General features: G+C 46.7%; 1 protein-coding gene across 5 annotated transcripts in view; it reads left to right on the forward strand.

Annotated features, from left to right (window-relative positions):
- Positions 1–24,399, forward strand: part of PNPLA4 (patatin like domain 4, phospholipase and triacylglycerol lipase) — a 289,576-nt gene that overhangs the window by 64,677 nt on the left and 200,500 nt on the right. For all 5 annotated transcript variants that reach the window (XM_085622584.1, XM_085622586.1, XM_085622585.1 and 2 more), the window contains 2 exons: positions 12,498–12,562; positions 13,116–13,303. In XM_085622584.1, coding sequence (XP_085478710.1) covers positions 13,124–13,303 — 180 coding nt within the window. In that variant the 5' untranslated portion in view covers positions 12,498–12,562; positions 13,116–13,123. The remainder of the gene's footprint in view (positions 1–12,497; positions 12,563–13,115; positions 13,304–24,399) is intronic.

A 24,399-nucleotide genomic window follows, 5' to 3' on the forward strand; every position in this document is an offset into this window, starting at 1 on the left:
TGGGCCACATCACTCTGACCCCACAATACGGTTTCATTTTATACAAACACGAAAAACCACACCCGCAAGGCAACCCGCAATCGAAAGTAACAGCACGTGCTCCCCGAATGGGGGACCCCAGCCATCCACAGGAGTCTAAAGAGGGGAAGGGGAACAGATCGAGGACTGGGGGAACTCTGTGCCCGGGGCTAGGGAAAGGAGTCAACTAAGGGGACGGGGCTGGTGAGGCAGCAGGCAGCAGTGGTGGCGCGCAGATACCCCCGCGGTAGGCGTTCCAGGGGCCCCATACTTTCACCCATGCCCCAGGCTTACCCCTCGCCACATACACCACCTTTTCTCGGAACATGCACCAATCCATGTGTTCTTTCCAGGCCGACACCGCCGGGGGCCTCTGGGATCCCCACAGTTGAGCAATGTCACGCTTAGCTATCATATATCCCAGAGTCACCCATCGCGTCTGCGGAACCGAGTAGTCAGTTGGTTCCCACACATTCAGCAGGCATCTCCTCGCTTCAGGCAGCAGCGCGACATGCGTAACCACTCGCAGGACCTCATGCACACCACGCCAGAATCGCTCCACCTTCGGGCATTCCCACAAAATATGCAAAAAAGTCGCCAAAGCACCACACCCACGCTTACACAACCCATCCTCAGCATAGCCCATACGCAGAAGCCTTGGCCCCGTCATGTAAACCCGGTGGAGTATCTTAAGCTGGACGAAGCGAAGGCGAGCCGGTATGGCCACCTCCTTCGGAGAGGCCACCGCGGAAATCCAGTCCTCGTCGTCCAACTCCAGCCCATCGGCAACCCAAGCCTCGCGGAGGCCAGTCAGCAAGCCCGAGCGGTCATTAATCAATTTTTTGTAAATAAGGGAGATCGTGCTGTCCGGAACGTGGCCATCCAGCACTCTATCCTCCAGGGGGGAAGACTCCGGGTTGGAGGCGACGTCTGGGAAGACGGAGCCCAGTGCGTGACGGACCTGCAAGTACCGAAAGTATTCACTGCCCTGCAGCTGAAACTCCGTCTGCAGCGTCTCGAATGTTTTAAAGCCCCCCCTCGTCCAGAGATCCCCCACTTTACTGATGCCTATCGTGTCCCACTTCTCGAAGCCCTTCGAGGTCCACAGGGAGCCCAATCTCTCAGACGCGTACAACGGTGATGCCCGGGTCAAACGGTCCTTCCACCCCATAGCTGCATTAGCCGCGTGCCATACTCTCACCATGACACGCGTAGGTCCCGTCAGGCGGGGGTCGGGCGCGCCAGAGTAGAGCGCTCGATTATAGTCGCCACCAGGCAGGAGCATCTTGTCCATTTCAAATGCCGGGTTTAAGGCGGGCCCGTAAAGGCCATGATTAATTGCAGCTAGCTGGGAGGCCCAGTAATACCATTTAATATCCGGGAGGGCAATCCCCCCGTCGTACCATGGGAGCGTCAACTTCGCCAGGGCAATACGCGGCCTCCCGTCCCAGAACAGGCGGCGCTGTAGACTCTCCACCTCACGGAAGTAGCGCGCCGGGACTAAATCCATAGTGTTCTGGAGAGCGTACAGGAAGCGTGGCAACGACACCATCTTAAACAATGCCGCCCGGCCGAGCGGCGAAAGCGGCAGGCGCCGCCAGCGCGCGACGTCCTCCTTCAAGCGCTGGAGGGGGGGGAAGCAAATTCCGCTCGTAGCGGGCCTCCGGGTCCAGAGTAATATAAACACCCAGGTACCGAAACCCCTGAGAGGCAATCTGGATCGGGCAGCCCCGCGGGAGGACGGGAGCCTCCCCGGAAAGCACATACACACATGATTTAGCCCAGTTGATGACAAGGCCTGAGTTGCGGCCGAATGAGCGCAAAACATCAACCAGGACAATCAGTGATTTACGCGGGGAGGCTAGGTACAAAAGGATATCGTCAGCGTATAGGGACACGCGGTCCTCATACTCGGGGGTCCAACGGAGACCACGGATGGAAGGGTGCCACCGCAGCCACTCCGCCAGGGGTTCCAAGGCCAGCGCGAACAGGAGCGGCGACAAGGGGCAGCCCTGTCGCGTGCCCCGTCCCAGCTCGAATGGGACCGATACTCTTCCATTCACCACCACCTGCGCCAATGGGCCCGAATACAACAATTTGACCCAGCTGATGAACCCCGGGCCAAATCCAAACTTCGCCAGCATCGCCCAGATGTATGGCCACTCGAGCGTGTCAAACGCCATGGTGGCGTCTAAGGACGCCAATATGGCCGGCTCCTGCACAAACGGGACACGTGCGAGCACCCCGTGCAAGCGCCGCAGATTAAGGGCCGTGTTGCGATGGGGAATAAAGCCGGACTGGTCTTGGTGGACCAGATCGCCCACCACGCCGACCAGCCGGTTGGCCAGTACCTTGGCGAGGATTTTGGGCTCCGCATTCAAGAGCGAGATAGGCCGATAGGATGTAACCCGGTCTCGGGGTCTCCCTTCCTTGTGGATCACCACGATTGTAGCCAGACGCTGGTCCGGCGGGAGGGAGCCCAGCGAGTGGGCCGCCAGGAACATCGCGCGGAGGTGGGGTGCCAGTACATCCGGTCGCAGCTTATACAACTCGATAGGGATGCCGTTCGGGCCCATGGCCTTGCCGGATGCGACCGAGCGTATGGCGAGGGCAATTTCGTCGGAGGTAGGAGCGGCATCTAACGACACCCTGTCCTCCACCGAAAGGGAAGGCAGCGCGATATCCCTAAGCAGGGCATGGGAATCCTCCTCCGAGCAGGGAGAAACCGGGGAATACACCTCGCGGAAATAATCCGCGAAACAAGAGACAATGTCTTCTGGCTCGGTGACACGCACACCATCCATCCTCTCAATCAGCGGGACCACACGACTCGCTCTCTCCTTTTTATCCAACCATGCAAGCAGTTTACCAGCCTTATCACCCACATCATACAGTCGCCCCTGTTGCTCTCTACAGAGGCCCCTGGCCGCCTCCGTGACGAGGGCCCTGTAGGCCGCCTGCTTAAGTTGTAGGACATGTAGTGCAGCATCCGTCACCCCACCCTCTAGATCACCCTCCAATTCAGCGATTTTGGCTTCCACCCGGGTCACCTCCTCCTGCTCGCGCCTCCGGGCATGGGAGATAAAGGAGAGGGCCTCCCCTCTAATAACTGTCTTGAAGGCTTCCCACAGGGAGATAGCCGAAGGGACGGACCCCACATTCTCATCAAAATACCGCTGCAAGGATTTAATCAAATCAGCGCGAATGGTGGGGTCGCGCAGGTACCAGGCATTGATTGGAGCTACCCTGCCCTCCCCCCTCGGGAAGACATCAACGTGCAACAGGAGCGGGGAGTGATCTGAAATACCCCGCGCCAAATGGCGCACCTCTCCTACCCTCCCAACATAGGCCGCAGGGACAAGGACATAATCAAGCCGTGAGAGGCTACCATGGGCACCCGAGTGGAAAGTGTACTGCAGCTGCGTGGGATGTTTTAAGCGCCAGCAGTCCACCAATCCCAGTGTATCTAAGAAGCTGGACAGCCACGCCTGCGCCCGGGGGAGGTCCCTAGGGGGGTGACGATCCACGGTCCCAGAAACCACCGCATTGAAGTCCCCCCCCCCCAACCACCAGAAGCCCCCCCGGAAGGTCAAGGAGGAGGCGCCCTAGGTCTGCAAAAGTGGTAGACTGTAACCCCGGTGGGACGTACACTGATACAAAGACAACTACTTTGCCCTCCATTCTCCCCACTAAGACAGTGTAGCGTCCCCTCTCATCATGGCGCACCTCATCTATTTCCAACGGGAGCGAGTTCTTCACCATGATGCCCACCCGACGTGAAGCCCGAGTGGGCCACCAAGCGATAGCCACGCCGATTCATGGCACAAAAGGAATTACCAATAAGGTGTGTCTCCTGCAGAAAGACCACATCTGGCGAAAGTCGTTTCAAATACTGCAGGACCACACCTCGCTTGATCCTATCCCCCAGTCCATTAACGTTCCAGGACAATAAAGTCAGGTCCCTACCCCCCATCACCATTCGTCCCCCCGAGAGCACCTTAAAAACACCAATACAATAAAGGGTTTGCCTTGCGGTAAAAACGAACACCCCAACCCACCCATCCCAACAGAACTCCCCCCTCCCTGCACCCCTGCATGAGCCCAAACAGCCCCCCCAAAGTGCAGTGTGCCTGTCGCCCCATAAATGATTAAACTAACTAGTCCCCCAGAGGAGGAGGGAGAGCCCCCAAGAGACCCCGTACCACCTACACAGGAGGGGAACTTACACGAACAGTCAAAAGTGACGATAATGTTGTCCAGAGCGAGGCCTACTATTAGTCCCTCAGTCCTGATCCGGCGAGCCCTCCCCTCCAACCGCGCCCCCCCGGCCCCGATCCCCGGGCAAGGAGTCCAACCAGTCCCCGGCCGCTTCGGGACGATCAAAAAAGTGCGTGCGGCCATCCACCTCCACCCGCAACTTAGCTGGAAAAAGCATCGCATACTTGAGGTTCAGGTCCCGTAGACGACGTTTGACTCCGAGAAAGCTCAGTCTCTGCTTCTGGACCGCTGGGGTGAAATCAGGATAGAAGTTTACGTCCATATTGTCAAGTCTGACCGGTCCTTGTAGCCTAGAAGTCTGCAGGATAGCGTCTGTCCCGAAAGTTGAAAATCCGGGCAATGAGAGGCCTCGGAGGGGCTCCGGCCTTAGGTCTTCCTCCGGGGACCCTGTGGGCACGTTCCACGGCAAAGAATTTACTCAGCCCCCGGGGCTGGAGATGGGTGAGAATCAGGTCCTCCACAAACAGGTCTGCCGCCGCCTCCTCACGTCCCTCCGGCACCCCGACAATGCGGACATTGTTCCTCCGGGCCCGACCCTCGGAATCCTCCAGTCGACGATCCATCAGGGCGCTCGCCTGGCCAAGCCGGCGCACCTCCTTTTGGAGGGCCGCCACGTCCGTTGTGAGGCCCGAGGTAGTGTGGGCCAAAGAATCGACCCGGTCATTGGTCTTGGATAAATCGGCCCTCACCAGGCCAACATCCACGTGGACCGAGTCAATCTTCTGCGCCAGTGTGTCAAAGCGCTGGTCCACCGAGGCCTTCATCTCGGCGATAGCGCCCATGACATCTCGCAGGGTCAGATCCGCGGGCAGAGCAGGAGCATCAGTCGGGCCCTCAGGGGACCTACGCGGCACCTCGGGAGATCCCTTCTGGAGGGTGTAGCGGTCCATGTTGTTGGACTGATGGGCTGCGCCACGGCGGGTCGATTTCACCTTTGCCCGGTCGCCATCTTGCTTTGTGGACATGGTTTCAGTCCCCAAATCGTGCCAATCACCTCGGAAAAGGCCGACAAACCAGTTCACGGGCTCCGGGGGGGGGCAACCACAGGTCCGCAGGACGGATCACAGCCGGCGGGCCAGCAGGGCACCCCAACGAGGCCACACCGCCCCGCAACCCAACCTCGCCTACGCAGCAAGGAGGGTGCAAAAGCGAAAGTGAAAGTGCGGGGTACGCGAGTCGCCCAGCCCTGCCCGCCGCTGTTGATCACTTTGTCTCCGGATCGCCCCGCAACTCCAATCCGGGGGGCCGGCGTGGAGAAGGCTGCAAACCTCAATCGGTGCTCCCGCCGGTGTCCGAGGTCCAATTTGGCAGCGGAAAACGGGTGACACCTCAGCTCGGGCTCACCAACACAGTCCCCTCATCTAGGACAGGATATTGTCAGGATTTATGTAGGAGGTCACGGAGGTCCTCGGGAGCCTCGCACCTACGCGGCCATCTTGGTTGCGCGCTAGGCTCCTCGTGGGTCCAACAAATGTTTTTAAGGACATTTTTAACACTGACAGTGGTGAGGAAAGTCTAGTGAAGGTCATTCCAAAGGACTTAAAACAGGAGGCAGAACCGAGTGACAGAATTAGGTAATCTTGACGTCGGAGCATAAAAGTTAGGTATGTTGATGAAAATGAAGTGAATGAGAACGGAAAGAGTAAGACTTTCAGTACATTTCACTACAATATACACTTAATGGAATTGAAAAAGACCCGGAAAGTGCCACCAATGCCAATTAGATAGATAAGGTGGAATATGGCCAGCACTCAGGAGCCCAAATAAAATGCAATCAGAAGAGCGTAGGTTAGATTGAAGTGGAAGTTGAGCATACTGTGGAAGGTCTACAAAACTGAGCAGTCGTCAAGGGAAGACAACACAAACACTGAATAAGAGGCTAAGCTGATGGGAAAAGAAGCATAGCACAGATTTTCATAATGTTATACAATTGAAAGCGAGGCGACGTGTATGTAAATCCATAGAAGTTTTTTTATGAAAGGTAAAACGAGAGACTAGGATTATACTAACAATCCAAGATCTTTCTGTGGGAACAATAGCAGGTGGAGGGAAGTACATTGAAGGAAAAAGAGGTTGAAATCGAAAGAATAAGGTTGCAATCAGTAGCAGGAAAGAACAAGCATTTGTAATACAATAGTTCTCGCATTACTTATAGTTGAGGTATTGGCGTTGCATATAATAATGCAATGCCAATAGCTCATATTTTTTGTATTGCGAGACCTAGTGCATTGCAAATGCTTGCATAGTGAGCCAGGAACCAGCATTGTATGTCTCAGTGCAGTACCGTAAGCTGTTCCTAGAGGTCCCTAGTGAGCAAAGCACCAGCACTGCATGTCTCAGTGCAGTATCGCAAGCTGCACCTAGAGGTCCCTAGTAAGCAAACCACCAGCACTGCAGACCGGTTTTGGTCACGTATGGTACTGCACTCTGCAGAAGATATGGTAAGTCCACCCTACCCATAATGCATTGCATGTAAGACAGTACTACGAGTACATTCAAATAGCTATGTCCATATATACAATTAGTAGCTTTGAAATGTGACAAAAGAATGATTACATTAATTTCGGATTAGGTTGTACTCTGTGGAGCAGATGAAGGGAAGTTCATAGACGGTCTCATATAATTGTGAGATGTTCTTGTGAGTGAAGTAACCACTGCCAGCCTAGCTTAGGACCAAGTGTATCTTGCCTGAAGCCTTTTAAGAAAATGCCATGAGGCTGTAATTAAAACCTAGGGAGTAACACATGGAACGGAGTGTCCTCATGGGAGGTTACAAGAAGAGACAAGGCGGTGCTAAGGAAGGACCAATCAAAAGCCACCATTTAAAAAGGACAGGGAAAGGAGCAAATAAAAAGATGGGCGGGAAGTGGGCGGAGCTTTATGCCCATATCCTAAATACAGAGCAAAACCAAAGGGGATGATGGACTGAGTGTTGAATATTGCAAGCACTCACCCCCAGTCAACTGATCTGGGTTTAATCCATCATTCTTTAGCTCACTCCGTCACCCTAGTTCAGAAATGGCCATATGCAAATCAGTCTGACCCTGTGCCTCATGGGAACAGTCCAGCCCAAACTGCCAAGTCATGTCTTGCCTGGACCGGAAACGAGCATCCTGGGACCGGTTTCTGGCTAATCAGCCGTCATCAGCCAGGCTAGCTTGAATCCGGTGGCAAAGTGAGCAAGGCACCCATGTCTGGGCATACCCTGCTGGCTGGGTTCAAACTGGAATGGCATGGTGAGCAAAAAAACTGGATTTAGGCCCAGATCTCTGTACTGGGGTGAATGTATGACATTGTTCTGCATTCTGTCCATCAATTGTTGTTTTTGCATTTGTCACCCCGAGTGGGACAGGTATGCCCAGACGTGGGTCCCGTGCTCTCCATGCCACTGGCATCAAGCTATCCTGGCTGAAGAGGGGTGAAACCCCAAAACCGGTCCTAGGATGCTTGTTTCCAGTCCAGGGAGGACCTGGCTTGCCAGTTCATGCTAGACTGTTCCCGTGAGGCACAGGGTCAAGACTGATTTGCATATGGTTGGGTTCAAACTGGAATGGCATGGTGAGCAACAGAACGATGGATTTAGGCCCATATCGCTGTACTGGGGTGAATGTATGACATTGTTCTGCATTCTCTCCAACTGTTTTTGCATATCCTAAATACAGCATGTCTTGAAGAGAACGCAAGCGATGCCTAGGCGACACCTAAAAATATTTGTTTTCCAGGTATTTAAGTAGGGAACACGAGATGACAATCATTTTTCAAAGGCAGATAGACAAGTAGGAAGGCGTAGATGTGAAGTACATGTGAAGCTAAGCAATGAAAAATAGACTTCTGTATCATATGCATAAAATTACTCATGAAAGCCAAATGAACAAATAGTAGAAGACAATGGAAAAGTGTAAAGTAGACGATAATTTCCATTCTGCAAAAAATTATGTGAACAAAAGTTTTCAAGGAACCAGAAAATTAGCAACTTTATAGATATGAATAAATCAAAGAGCAGAAACTGGGATACCCAGAGAGTGAAGAGCAGATATCAGGGAAAGGGGGGTCTACTCTGTCAAAAGAAGCAGATTGATCCAGCAGAAGCAGAATAAACGGTGGTTTCTGATGGGGAGCCTAAAGAATGACATTAGACACTGCATGCAAGGCCATCTCGGCAAGATGAGACAGATGGAAGCCATAGTAAGTTGGAGGAGCTAAATGCATAACACATTTTTAAGATGAGGACAAATTATGCACTGTACTTGTTAATGCAAACTTTATTAATTGTACAGTAAATCAGATTTCCGACTGTTAGTTCCCATGTTTTTGTTTATTACTCAGTCTTTGTCATTTTGGTGTGGTTGGTTAATTCATATGAAAGCTTTTGTGCGTTTTTCCTAATTGCTAAACATTTTGCCTCTGTTTGATAACTGCCACAAACATTGCTGGATGCATTGGGCTCACTTGCACATATTAGCTAATTTTAAATTATGTTTAGAAGTGCACGTTACGTCCTGAGTAACAGTCCTGGCCACAGAAGTGGTTACATTGCAGTGTTTGTTTTAGCTTGTACACTAAGGGTAGACCATGCACAGATAAAAATCAAAATGATTCACTCACAATATACTGGTTTGGAGCCAAAATAGCTGTCGGCTAGACATTTCTGTCTCCATATTTCATTCTTAGGTTTCATTCCATTGAGTCTCACTACTTTGTATCCTCTTTCATTGTGGTTTTCATTAAAGCACTTATATGGTCCTTTAGATTACATTTCTTTGTTATGTGTAATTCAGGCTTCATTTTGAATTATTTCGCTATATTCCATCATGGCAGCCGCTTTAACTGCAGCCCAGTGCAGGTATACTTACACATTTGATTTGGTCACATAATATGCACAGTTGTCCTTCACCTTTTAACTGATTCTGCTCCAGCATGGTTTCTACTGTTCAGATGGCATTTGGCTGTTGAACACGCCATATCTGGTTCTTGAACGGGGTTCATTCCAAGTAAGTTACTCTGATATAAGATCTCCTGAATAGACCTGCATTCTTTAGGATGTTTGCAGTAAGTTTGTTCTAAATCTATATTCTAGGTATTGCACAGCCTTCATTATTTTTATCGGCTCACGTCTGAAACTATCGGCAGTAGGATTCCGTATATTTCATATTTACTGGGTGAGTGTATAGCCCTTCGTGCTAATAAGGACTTGCCCTTTCAAATTTTCTTCACCCTGGGTAACCCTTGTTATCTCTATCTTAGTCTTAGAGATGCACCAGGAATAGTAAGAAAAATCATGGTGTATTATGAATTAGGTCCATTTATTGCATCCAGTATTTTTTGTATGGCAGAGACTCTTTGGAACTTCAGAGTCTTTCACAGCAAAGTAAAGGTAGAGAGCGAAAGTTTGTAATACAGCCAACATGTGTTTCGCCCCCTAACATTGGCCTTTTAGCCTGGGGCTTCCTCAGGGCGTAGGGCACTCATAAATTGTAATTCCATAAGTAGTTGAAAGAGTTCCCAAAAAAACGTGCAACTGGAGTTCTAATAGAGGAGTTTTTTTGCAAAAGTGGCCTGCAGAGATCTTCAGTCAGTACGGGCAGCTGAATTGTAGATATTCTCCTTATTTAGTTTTGCGGCCGGAAGTCGGACCTACCGCGTTGTCTGGAACTTCCGGCTCTCCTAGCATCCTCAAGTTTTCACGAGAGGTTCCGGTTCACGGAGCATCCTTGGCCTACAGACGCGCCATCTTGAAGGATGTTTTATATTTAGAGTGGTGTTGATTATTATGCTGTTGCACAGCAAAGGGAAGGTTTTAATGTACTAAAGTTTTGCCTAGTTTTTGTCGCTAAATACTGTGGGCTGATGATCTCAGTGAGCGCTGTCTACAGTATTGGAGTTATACATTTTTCTTGGGTGTGAAGGCAACCCGGGGTATTGGGTGTTATTTCAAACCCAATCCATCCCACGGGTGTGGATACATGAATATCTGTCTCTTCTATATTGCTGCAAGCTGGGCAACCCTGATCTGATGTGTCCGCCCATATACTAGTGAATGCGCGTAGTGGGAGCACTCTGTATCTAAACTGAAGGCATACATTTTTGGCCAGGAATGGCTGAATATCGTCCAGGACCGATTCTAGACAGTATTGGTCTTTAACTTGTAGAAACTCTAGTGTTAGGCGACCAGCTGAGGGATTCCCTGTGGCCTATATTAGTTTGTATTCCCTATAAATCTCCACGAAGGTATTCCTAGGCATAGCAAGGCAGGTTTCTTCTGCATTGGTCCACAGGTTACCTCTCCCTAGTGCAGCACAGGTGTTCCTAATGTGTACCAGCCAGGCAAGTTCGCCGGCACCCTGAAGCCTCAGCACTTCACTCAACTCATCCCTATAGGCTGACAGTTCAGGGGTGCTCCACAAGCGACGCCAGAATAAAAGTGGTCTAAGGGTGGCTTCATCAGAGATTGGTCTAATCCCCAAGTCCATTCTGAGAGGTGTAAGGTGGGAGCTAGGGGAAAGGCCTAGTAGTTGAGCGAGAAACTTCTCAGTGTTTACCAAGGAGCCCAGGGGGCGGTGGTCCCAGATTTCGGAAGTGTTTATTATATACTAGGAAACACAGAATATTATCAGTTCATCATAACTTCGTTGTCATTTTCTTGTCTATGTTCTTTGTTCTTATTGTGTATAATGATTTTAGAGTGAATGCAGATGATTGTACTGTGTATGTGAATTACATATTTCAATATTTATATTGTATTGTTTGAATAAAATAATAGTATTTGTTTATATTATGGTATAGTTGTCCCTATATGTTTATGTAAAGCTATGTTACGTCAATTTTGAATATATTTGAGTTGCCCTAGTTTGCATTCTAATATTTCAGACTATCGGAAATAGGAATGCACAAATGAAGCACGTTTTTTGTATTTCGTAAGTGTGGTGGAAACAAATATTTTAATACGGTCAAAATAAATCAGTACACTAGGTGATGCCAGTTCCACAAATTATCATTTGTGCGCTGTATAGTTTTATCAGTAAAACTATGTAAAGATGTAATTTAATGGTAATTTCAATTGAAAATGTTTTGTCTGTAATGGCAGTGCGCTACCATTACATGCATACTCCATGCTACGCCACTCATCTCTATGCCACAACACTTTACGCCACAACACTATTGCACTTTATGGCACTCTACAAAACTCAACTCCACCACACTGCAAGCCACTCTATGCCACTTCACTCTAGACCACTCTACACCACAACACTCTGACACGTCACAACACTCAATCCACCACCCTCCACGCCACTATATGCCACTTCACTCGAGGCCACTGTACTCCGCTCTATGCCACTCCACTCTACGGCATTCTACGCCACTCTGTGACTCATCTCTACAACACTCCACACCACTCTACTCCACTCTGACACTTAACGCCACTTTATGCTACACCATTCTGCACCACTGCACTCTGACACTTTAAGCCACTTTAATCTACTGCACTCTATGCCACTATATGCTACTCCAATAGATGGCACTTCACTCTACGACTCTACTATGCTATGACTATGCCACTCCATGACACTACTGTACGCCACTCCACAAGACTTTATTGAAGTGTACGTCTCTCCCCTTCTACGCTCCTCCACTGTACTCCCGAACACTCCATGATACTCCAGTCCAAGACACTCCATGACACTCCACTCTTCGCCATTCTTTGCCACTCTACACCACTCCACTTAATGCCACTTCACCCTAGGCCACTCTTCTCCACGACTCTACTGCACTCCACAACTCTGCTACTCTTTGCCACTCCACAACACTGTCTCCACTCTATGCACCTCCACTGTACACCCCTCCAATCTACGCCCCTACACTCTACTCCACAGCACACTTCACCACTCTGCTCCACTCCTCTATGCCACTAACCTTTAGCCATGCTGAACAGCAGCCATGCGGTGTACAACATGGCTAAAGCACATTGGCAAAGCCAGTAGCTCTTGCATTGGCAAGACCTATAGGCTTTGCCAATGTTTGTTTTGTTAGTTGTTAGGTTTTCGGTACATGTATTCTTCAGTTTAATGAAAGCAATTTCGCTAATGCTCTAACAAGCCTACAGCTGGGAATGAAGTATAGCTGTTCACAAAATGAATACTGGCAATGTTTTAAACAGTGATTTGAATTGCTAGCTATTAATTTTCTGTATTCTCGCTCCGCAGCTCTCGATTTTAATTGAAAGTGAGAATCCTTTGGGAACATACTCTCTGGAGAATCCACTTAAAACGTGAGTTCCTCATTTTCCAATTATGTGGGTTATGCTGATTGTGTAAATTGGATCCCTTCTGTTCACTCTAACATATATGATATTCGTTGTAATAAAGTGGCGCGTCTGGTTGTGTTTTTTAAACATGTGCCATTCTGCCAATGGTAATTCTCTATCTGTGCATTTCTTACCATTATTCACAGCATCTTTTTTTTCTCCTCGTTTAATATGCACCATTCAATTCCTCCCTATATAGTGCACTTGTCGGCCTTACTGAATTCCAATAGCTACATTTGTTTTCATTACTCAACCTCTGCAGTAATCTGCAAAACAAAAAGCAGTTGAGATATGTATTAATAAAATTAGCCAAAGTGTCGAAGATCGTTTTATATATATTTAAATTCAAGAGTGTATTATAGTTGTGTTTTGAACACTCCCAGAAAAGTAAAACATACCAACAGCAAAAGCATGAAGTTTGAAGCTCTCATACATCAGCGTGTATTTGTTGTTTTGACAGATGTTTGAAGGAAGTCACTCAGCGGCATATTTGTATTTTTATTGTCATTCTTTTCAGAGACAAGCATGAATCATCTCAATGTGTCTTTTTCTGGCGGCGGCTTTCTGGGTATCTACCACTTGGGGGCAGCATCGGCTCTCTGTAGCCATGGGCAGAGCATGCTGAAAGTTGTTAAGGCATTTGCTGGAGCCTCCGCCGGAGCCCTGGTCGCCGCCGTTGTCTCAACAGTGCCAGAAAAAATAGAGGTATATAATAGCATACTTTACAGATAAAGTACGCGAGACAATATGCAGAGTAACATTTCGAGATGCTGTGGAAGAAGAAAGAGGCAGATAGGCTTATTATGCATGTCTTTGTTTGTAGACGTCTGTTCGAGTTTGTTTCATAAAAAAATACTTTATTCTCACCTTGATATTTCTACCATTCATACGAATTTGTAAATGGGATTTGATTATTCTTCGACTACTTTTGTATCAAACCATCCTGTGGGACAACATGGTTTAGCGGAAAGTGTATCAATTCAAGGTTTTCTTTTGCTTAATGTGCCCAGTGAATAGCGGCTGAGGTTGCTCTAGATAACAAAAATAAGCATTTGCATTGCATTTGTGAGTTTGAGTTATTGGCATTGTAAATGAAATTGCCTTTAACCCGTTCGATGCGCCCGTCGGCCGTCGCAAGCACTACCTCCGTAGTGCTGCGCATGTCCGTTGGCCGACGCGGCCCCGCCCGCGCAAGAATTTACCGGCACCGCGGCGGATTTTACGCCGCAGTTAATGGGTTCATTTAGGTGTTTTGAAAACCTGCAAGCAGTGCGTAAACACGCACTTTGTACTTATAGTTGTTTTTTACGAGATGCAAGGTTGGCAGTAACTGCGCTTCTTTTAATGCCAGCCTTGCCTCTCTTAAGCTAGGACTATAGGTACAAAGTGGGCGTGTACGCACACTTGCAGGTTTTTAAAACACAAATAAAGGGCATTGTGATTTCCAACACCAATAGCTCAAACTCTCACAAATGCGAGACGTATTGCATTGCAATGCTTGTTTTCCATAGCTGTCAAGTTTTTCAGGTACTTTCGGAAAGTGCTGCTCCACAAGTTTTTTTGTTGAATTCTGGGACTTGTAGTCCCGTTTTAGAAAGGAATGTACAAGACAGTCTCAGAATTCCCCCCAAAACTACTGTGGCAGCATGTCATACATGGACACTGGACAATTGGCAGGGCTGTTCCTCCCAGAATGTTATCAAGAGGCTGCTGGTTCCCTGCACAGAGCTGTCGGGTTTTCCAAATCCTTACATGACTAACTCATTCAGTTCGTGTTTCTTTCTCTTTACATTTTGGGATTTGTAGTTCTGTCTATGCAACAAAGTCAGACAATCCCACAGCAAATATTGGACTGGATAATCTACTCCTGCATGGATATGGAAATCTTAAATCTGCTGTTTAAAAACAAAACTCGCACACATGGTGCCGTTGCAGTCGTTTTTTTCCCTCTACTCTACAGCAATACAAAATAATTGTCGGGACTAAGCAACGTCTGCATTTAAACAGATTTGCTAGCAGGCAGTGTAGTGCACGAAATTTGTTTTCTGTCCTAAACGTTTTGTGTGTTTTTTGCTCTAGTTTTCTCTTCTAAACAATCGTGGGCATTTTTCAAGGCATGTTTCTGGTAAGATTAAAGAAGCGTGAGTACCGTGGTAACGACATTACCTTACCTATCCCTCTTTCACAATTACAGAGACATCTTGAGATCGCAGATGTGCCTGTTGAAATACACATAGCTTTTAAAACCCACAGAGTAGAACTCTTTTCAATTGAAAGTGTTAGAAATACTCCACCGAGAAAGTTGAAATCGGTTCACTAGTGTATAGATTAGCACAAAATACTTACAAATTTGCAGAATAACAGCTTCCCGCCGAAGCTACTTTCCGTTTAGTAATGACGTGATTAAATTTCCTCTAAAACGCCTTGATTTCGGTAATCCTATTTGTAGTAAAACGACCTCCCCTCCAACCAGGCATGCTCTGTTCAACTGCCGTACCTCAGCATGACTGAGCGCAAAACCGAATCAGACAAGCATTTGCAATGCAAATGGTCTCGCATTTACGCAAGACCTATTGCATTGCAAATGGTGGGCATCACGAAGAGGGAGGGCTTGGGGGGCTGAGAAGGCCCGACAACAGGAGGGAGGTTGGGCGGGGGACAGAAGGCACTGACAATGGGAGAGCGGGGGCGAGAAGACACGGACAACGGGAGGGCGGGGGGAGCAGGGCCGGACAGCGGGTCGGAGGGCGGGGTAGAGGGGGGGCACGACAACGGGAGGGGGGGGGGGGGGGAAGAGTATAGAAGGCACCAAAACACGTTGTGCCTGCAGTAGAACCTCATTAGAGGAAATAGTGCTCAGTCAAAATAACAGTACCATGCAACAGCCGAAGTAAAGGGGCCAGTCGGCTTGGGAGGTGACAAATGAAGAGAAGCGTTTCTAAGGAGGAACTAAGAAGCCTGTTGACGAATCAGAAGCAATCATTCTGGACCGTAAAGACGCAAGCCAATAGCAAGTATAGGCGAAGAGTGGGCCGAGCGTCTATTCACTTACACCTCTACAATAAGCCTTGCAGAGCAGCGCATGTGCGCTGGCTCTAGGCGCGACCTAAAAAACAAAGGACTGATGTCTGGGGAAGGGAACCAAACCCTTCTGTGGAAGTATTTTCAGATACATAGAGGTTACCAAGCCACCAAATTGTGTGTGTGTGATGAGTGGGGGGCAACCCTTCCATTTCTTCTTTCTCCAGAGAAGAGTATGTGGGGCCATTAATTCCTCTTGATTTCTTAGAGTCTAAGACTTAGACTGCCCGTCCGGTCCGGTTACCCCCTGGCCTCCACTTCCAGAAGAGCCCTGAGAGAGGAAAAGCCCTGTCAGCATACTCCCCTTTTATTGTAAGGTGCTAGCCTTCTTTTGGACTCCTTGACCGAGCCCTACCTAGTAGGTAAGGTATAGACAGTTTTTGAGAACCATGGGAGCTGTCTCCTGGATTCCACGTGTAAATAAAATGCAGACCGTCCAGGCATTGGAAGTCACTTTGCAAGTATTATTTTGTTTCTTTTTAAATTAAGGTTAACCTTTTCAAACATTGACCGGCAGCCATCGATGGCCTCACATTTTGTGAAAATTAGTGTGCATAGCTTATGATAGATTGCGAACGTCACTCATGTGCCTGTGTTAGTTACCTTTACATATTTCCACCAATTTGGATTATGTATGAATAAAGTTGGCACGATACATGATGAGTGCTGACAACCCTGTTCTCCACTTTTTTGGGCTTTTACATTTTTTATGGTAGTTTTGATGGAATCCATACATCAAGGACTGCCCCTGGACGGTTCATGTGGAGCTCCTGCCCAGTACCAATCCCAAATTCATTTCTGAGGGAATGCCAGCCCAGGCGTGATTATTTTGCCGTTGTGTACTGCAGAGGTGTATGTGTACTGACTGGACTTTTGCCTGCTGCCAACTCCCGATACAGGACTTCCCTACAGCTCAAAGGATATTGTCTGGAATTTTACCTGTGTGGACCGTTTTTGCTGATCTATGCAGTTTATGAAACCAAAGTGTTGTCCACTTCTCGTGTTTGAGACTAAACTGAGGCCCTGCTCAACTCCTATTCTGTCGTTGATATCAAACGTGTAGTTGAGACATTGATCACACAGCCTGGCAAGCAAAACCTTCTTTGTTCTACCTATTATATTCAGCCATTTTTTCATTGCTCCTTTTGACCTACTACATGCAATGGCCCAGCACTCAGGTGCTATCCAGCTAGTTGGATCCAGGGATCTTCGTGGCCCTGTTACACCCCTGTGTGCTCTTGCACCTCAGAGGTTGCATTACTGCCATCTTACCCCACCTACTACTACAAACTCTGAGAAACTAGATCTTTACCTTGACACTGTTGTGGCTATTGTGTTTCTTGTCACATTAATCCGTTTACCAACACCCAGGACTCCACAGACCATCAAGTAACTATAAGAAATACAAAGTATCCCATGTTAATGGGCAGGGTTTAAGATCTTCCATTTTGAAAATGAGTCTGTATCAAAGATCGCAAACAGTAGGCGCTTAGCAAGACCAGATACCGTGTCTCTATCACATTTGGGTGAGCCTTTCCTGCTTTGTATGGTCTAGACTCATCCTGTGGTTCACGACCATTAGCATTCATGAAAATTAGAACCACATAAGCATAGTCTACAGTGTTAAGCCAGAGCCTTGGTTTTATCAAAGTACTGTTTCGTATTTGTTGTGGCTGTGCTGATTGACCCGACTGGAGACCTCCGTTCGCATAGTGAGGGCACGCTCTTTCTGTCCATTGTGTACAACATTTGTATTCGGTTTAGCATGCTTTTTAGGGTATGGTTTGTGAGTTCCAGTTTCTTAATCCTATTTATATTGTAAAAATATATATATATATTTTCACTTAAAGAACCATAGGTTTGACACATGTTATAGTTAGGTGGACATTTCACTCGTAAAAAACCAATTAAATTCACCCGTTGTAGTTAGTTAAGGTAACTATAACTCGCGCGCCCGCAATCCACTGCTCATGATGTCACATATTGCATCACTCATGACATGGTCAGTGGCATCACTCATGACATCATCCTTGTGATAGAGTGGCGGTCGCGTGAGTTATAGTTATCTGAACTAACTATAACGGGTGAATTTAATTGGTTTTTTACGAGTGAAATGTCCACCTAACTATAACATGTGTGAAACCTATGGTTTTTTAAGTGAATTTGTACGTTTTTTTAAATGCTAAGTAATGTATGTTTTTTTTTTAAAGATTTTTCACCGTGCGCGCACCCCATGATTTTTTTAAAAAGAAAAAAAATTTTGTTTTTTCACCCTTCGGGGTCCTTTAGGGTCCCCTTGACAAAGGCTAGGGGGTCAGGAACTCTCTACCCTGCCCCCTTTTCACGTTCGCCACCTCTATTTTTCACTCTCGCACCCACAAACAAAATGGCGGCCGACACTTCCTGATTTCGACCGATTCGAACGTTGACTGACATGTAACCACCAATCAGAATTACGCTTGCGCACGTTAGGGTGCGCGGCTATAGATATTTATGTGCTTTAACTGCAATTTTCTCAGGAAATACTGAACAGATTGACTCCATACATGCAAAAGGCACATGCCTGGCCTGAGGACTACCTCTCTGCCAAAGTTCAAGTAATTCCGTTCGGGCTGTACCTTCGACTAAAGGTCCTATGGGAAAACGCGTTTTGGGACTCCCCTTTTTTCTCGGCCCCCGCTTAAAGAATCACCCAGAGACTTTCAGGGTAGGAGCTGAGCGGAGCACCCCATTAGTTTTGAAAATTTCGCGAGGATTCGTCAACCGGCGCCAAAGTTATTCAAAATAGAATTTTCAGATTTCCTATGGAAACACGGTCCTAACCATAACTATCGACTGGCGACTGACTAAGCATTGTAATATTAAAAGTATTATATTGAAAGTATTCTAAGCATGAAACCCTTGCATGGGTGGGTACTCACACTTTATACAGTGACTGCTGGTGACATTTGAAAGTGGTAGGGCTTAAAAGTTGCAGCTCAGCGCACTGTCACCAGTGTATCTAGCGTAGTGAGCGAGCACGACTGGCGTAAGGTGGGTCCGGGGGCGCTTCTAAAGCAGTTGTGAAAGTGTAGTTATTATATCAGTAAAGAGATTTCATATGATAATGTCGTTAGCTGCTTATTCAGTATAACCACAGAACTTCATAACAGACTTTGAGATAACAATGCACAAAAATGGTTTAAGATAAAGTGTTTCCAAAATATTTTTTTTTGCAGGCTGTACGTAGTGCAAGTTTTTTTTATAACTGCCTGCACACTTTTCACAGCTTAGCTGGTTGCTCCGTTACAATACCCTTCAAAAAGAATAAATGTGTCAGGAAGCAATTATTTGGGTAACTGTCCTTTAAAAGCACACTTTACATCTTAGATGGTAACTCCTGTACCACAATATCTCTTAAAGAATAAACCTGATCAGAAAGCTTCAAGTAATTCCATAAATTAGCAGGCACCCTGGCAGGAAGACTTGCTTTGCTGTCTGACCCTTCCTTGGGTTCACAGCACAGGAGAGTGGAGATTCGTGCCTTACTTCAGCTGAAGGCTGAAGCATTTAGTGTCAGGAGGGTTGGTTGTCTTTTCACGTCGTGCCCTTCAGATCCTGGATCACATAACCTGACAACAGGGCTTGGTCTCGGAGTCAGAACAAATGCAACTCTAGCCTGGCCACAGGATTTGTGACGAGGTGTGGTCTCCATCTGGTCTCCTACTATTACACCCTTGTGCAAACAACGTTTGGCGGTTTGGCGCACGGGGAGGGGGAGAAGAGACTCCATTCTCGCAGAGTCCTTAGTCGCACTCGGCCTCCGTGGAGGGCCAATTAAAGTGCAGGTAGCTCCATTTGCAAAATCTACAGGAACAGAAGGCATGCAGGATGAAATGGGAAAACTAGGTAGGCTGGCTTTCGATTTGTAAATTAAAAAATAATAAAGAATAACAGTTTTGAGAGTTATTCTTTATATTACATACTTACAATATAAAGGTTTATTAGCATACATCAGATTGACTGTAATTCAGGCATTATCCAAGTTGTACTGAGGTGGAAGGAGTCTGACCCTTGGGTTGTGGTTCTTGAACCTGGAGTGGATTCCCAGTTATAAAGTCCGATTAGGACGCACTGGGGACTAGTCTTTTTGGTACCTTTTTCGAAATGTGAAAATCAATCGCGCCTGCACGAAAACGGTTAAGAGAATTTCTTTTCCACCAGTGCAACATGCTTTCCAAGCAGGGTGCCCTGGTACCCGGCCCGAGAGGCAAGCGGAACCCATAGGTTTACTAAATAATTAAGTAGTACTCATAGGCACTGGTGGAAATGAATAATTACATTAATCTTTAACTCTCAGAGCTGCCAGCTAAGTAAAAAGAAAGAGCACGATCAACATCTCAACTTCTCAACCTCAAACTCCCACTAAAAACTCAGCTCACTGTCCCAACATCATTATGTTAGGTTTGCTTAGTATTGGCCTGTCCCTACCACATTTCTGGCCTCAAGGTGATCCCTGGCCTTTGCACACGACATTGCGGCTACCAGCATCTCTTCACCATGGCTCACTCGCATTATGGGGCGAGGATGTGGCGTTGCGGCTGTACCTAATGACTTTGGAATGGGTAATCCGGTTTGAGTCCCAGCTTCGGCTCAACATCCAGTGATTCTGGGCAAATCACTTAATCTCCCTTGCCTAAAAAACATAAGAATATGTCCCTGTGTTATGTAACTGGTGCTTATGTGAAGCACTCCAATACCTTCGGATTGAGGTTGCGGTATATAAAAAAGTATAAAAAAGGTACATTCTACTGGATAAAACAGATATGGTAAATTAACTCAAAGGCCTGCGTTACACACTGCTCGCTACTCTAGAGTCACCTGGGATGAACTAAAGATTTCTCAGAAGTTTGGCATAAATAAAACCCATCCGTTTCCAAGAAGGTCCAGTAGTAACCATTGGCCAACTGGAAATGCTCAATATAAGTAATATGGCACAACCTTGTTCAAATAAAAAAAAGCAGCCTGCCCTTCAGTCTGTCCATGTTCAGCAGTGCGACTGACTGTACATCTGCTGCCTTGCGTTCTGCAGCAGAGGCCTAGACTAGACCTAGCCACTCGTCTGGCACTGGCAGCCAATCCAGACGCAGCTCACTGGTTGATACATAGCATTGGAGCAGCGCCAGGATTGACTTGAGTGGCCAAATTCACTGCTCATTAGGAAAGATGGGGGTTGCAGCTTTGAGCAACTCCCGGCTCACTACTGTGCTGTAAAGAGCGGCCTCTAGTGCGTATGTCGGGCTGGCTGTAGAAGGGTAGCCGTCCAACCCGACATGCGCTCTTTGGGCCTGCTGTGTGCCTGCTCACTCAAAATTGAAACCCCACCCACCACTTCACAGCATGCCCGTCTGGCCCGTGGCTGAAGAATGACTGCTGTGCACACAGGTACATGAAAATTAATAGTGTATTCCAAATAAAATTTAATAAATAACCACATAAAAGCAGAGCTGGGGGGCCAGAATACAAGCGGGGTAATGCCCTAGAGCGCCCATATGCAGGAACCGCCCCTGACTTTATACCGGCCTGGATTACTGTGTTGTATTGTACGAAGACTTAACTCCACATTCCCTCCCCTGATGTTCACCATAGACTCTGCATCCACATCTACTCGGAGAGACCTGGATGTTTAAGTGACCCTATTTTCTGTTGCAGACTATATACCTTTATTGCCCAAGACTCTTGAGTTTTCGCTGATTTAGAACACTGTGTGGCCTCTCAAATGACCCACCTCAGGGAGTCCTGCCTGACAAAGACATAGCTGAGCCAGTGGTCTTGCTTGGCCCTAAGAACCAAAGCACAAGCCCAGCCATCCATGCCCCATCTTGCAAACACCGTTATTTCAGTTTACCACACTCAGACAATCAATTTGCAAAAAATGCATATAATAATCTTGACCATTACAAACACACTTAAAATAACCAACACAAAGTGCAGTATGTGGCTCAAGAAAATAGAAAGAATGTACACGTTGAGGCCAGAAGGCATCCCCCCTATGTGAAGTTGCTGCACCTAAAAACAAAATGTTGCCACCACCCAGGGTCTGTGCAGAAACTCAAATCCAAGGTATTTAGGACTTTGCATTCCATAACTTCTCCAGAAGCTGATAAGGTGAGCTTCGGGGCTGAGTAACAGTCATCAAGTTCACATTCTATAATTCACAGAGAAACTATGTTCTATGGTGCTAGCTATTAAAACCAGATTCAGTGGCCCGGACAAGGGGCTGCTTGAGAGGGGTAAATTTCTCTTATATCCAAAACAGCAGGTAGCTCACCTTTTATGTTGTCCATCACCTTGTCTGACATTTTGTATATCTTGTTTGTTTCAGCCTATATTATAATGGGTTTATAGCACAACAAAGCTCTAATCCTACACATTGAGTCAAGTTCTATTTTAAAACTAGAAAATGTTCAGTATTTCGTTCTATGCCTCGCAGCCATCCCTTTATACATCATGGACCTTTCTCTTGACGCAGAGACCCCTTCTGCTAGCCTTTTAATAGTCTTGGCTTGCTAGACTAAGAGTGTTTAGTCTCATTGGAGCATAGTTATTGTGCCAAGTGTTGATTCTCATATCCTTGTTGGAAAGATATTAAACAGCTCAAGGATAAGCCTAAATAAAATTAAATAACAATTGATAACCGTTCTCAATATGAATCCCTGATGTACACTTGCTTCTCCGCTGTAACTGAATAAGCATCTAGTTTACACTATGAAGATCTCTCATTTTAATAAGCAATCCCGGTAACCTCCCTAGGATTTGTTCCTCAAGATTTCCTTAAACTAAATCAAACGCATTAAGGAGTCCACGAAACAATGCTAAACTATCTCACTGCCGCCTTTGTACATGTAGCCCAAATACGGTAACATAACAGTTTGAATAATGCTGTTTCCAAATTGAGCCCTAGTTGTATAATCAGTAGAAAATCTAGTTCCCTTACCTGTTCTCCAAAACGTTTCAAAATCAAATTTAGGGTGCAGAAGAAGACTTTGCAATTGTGGGAAAAGATGGATGTTAGAGGAAAAAATACAGAATCCTCTTGGGTGAAAGGCAATAAAAACTCGACTTAAGATGTTTATATCAAATTTGGGAAGGTATGATGACTTTCTTTGGAGAAATCACCCCAGCAAGCCTTCCCAGTCCCCAGAGTCCCTGTGGAGCTTGCGAGCTACTCTTGCAGCAATGGAAAAGGACTGGGAAGGCATATAATTCCGGTGCTACCTGATCCCAGTCCAACAGATACAACTAAGCCCTCCTTGAAGATGGCTCAGAGGATAACGCACCAGCTGTAAACCACCCAAAGCTACGTTAGGCAGAGTACAGAGCGAAATTTAGAAAATTTGATTTATACCTGCTTTGCAGTGTAGCGGACTGAACTTAGAAAAATGGAACTTCAACCTAATAAACTAGTGAAAGTACTACAATCAGAGGTTGACTGCTTCATATGGCATGTTTGGAAGCAAGAACTTAGCCTGGAGTGGAGCTAATGAGACAAGACTACAATCTCTGGAAAGACAATCAAAGTGAGCTAGTGAAAAACAAGCAAGAGAAAATGAGATTCTAGGGTGCTAAGTTTCTGGATAACAATGAAGACCCTGGCCTTTCAGTTCCCCCTGGCATCAGTCCATCTACAGGTATGCAAAAACAAAGGCAATGGTAGAGTGTAGAATCAACACAGAGACATAACCTGCCAGCCAAAAATTATAGCCTTGATGGGGGAAGCAGAGCAGGGTAATAAGGGTGGTAAACAAGTGCTGTAAGCAAGCAGACTGACTGTGAACTGTTCCACCATGCCATAATAGAAAAAAAAACAAGTACCAAACATTCTACAAGATACAAGGAACTTTGTGGTTACCCATGTGTTGCCAGAAAGCGGCAGACAGAAGAGAAGGACCTAAGAAAAACAATTTATGAGTGGCTTAGTAGGTAATTAAGTCAACACTGTGCTGAGAAAAGATTCTGTATCCGAAAAGGGGAAGAAGGCAAAAATAAAGACTAAATATGCGTTGGCTCCCTTATCCTGTTTATATTAAATGTCCAACCATTGGCATACCCCTTCCAAAGCCAATGCAGCACCATTCTGGCATCTATGTTCCTGAGTCAAATAAAAAGTCAAAGGGAGAGACCAGATTAAGATAATTCTGTATTGGACCAAGAAACAGAAAAATTCCTAAAACTACTGATCAGAGCAAGCACTTTAGGTAGAGTGAGAAAAATGAAGGCCTGGATAAGTATAAATAACTTAACCTAGAAAGTCAAGAGCAGGAGAAATTAACCCAAGACTAACAAAATGAGCATTAGAAATGCATTAGATCTCGCTTTGTTTTGAGTTGGAGCCATTGGCATAGCTCAACAGCTACCGGACAGAAATTGCAACTTTGCAGGTGCTGAACAGAGCACTGCTCCGTGAAATGGCCTGAAAGCCTAAAATGATGTTGATAGCCTACAGAATTAAAAAGCAGATCAAGATGACCAGGAGGAACCACGGACTTATTGGGATGGCCAACGCAAGCAAACAATGAGTGAAATTGCCTGGGCGTGACCCAAGCACGCAAAGGCGGGAGAATCAGAATGAATGCACCAATAAAAACCCTGTATTTCTAAATGACACGAATAAATGGCAATTCATGGGCATGCCAAAAGATGATATAGGAGATAACCGGTCTTGCAGACCGCGCATGCTC

Source organism: Triturus cristatus, chromosome 8 (assembly GCF_964204655.1).
Source record: "Triturus cristatus chromosome 8, aTriCri1.1, whole genome shotgun sequence".
NCBI lineage: Eukaryota > Metazoa > Chordata > Amphibia > Caudata > Salamandridae > Triturus > Triturus cristatus.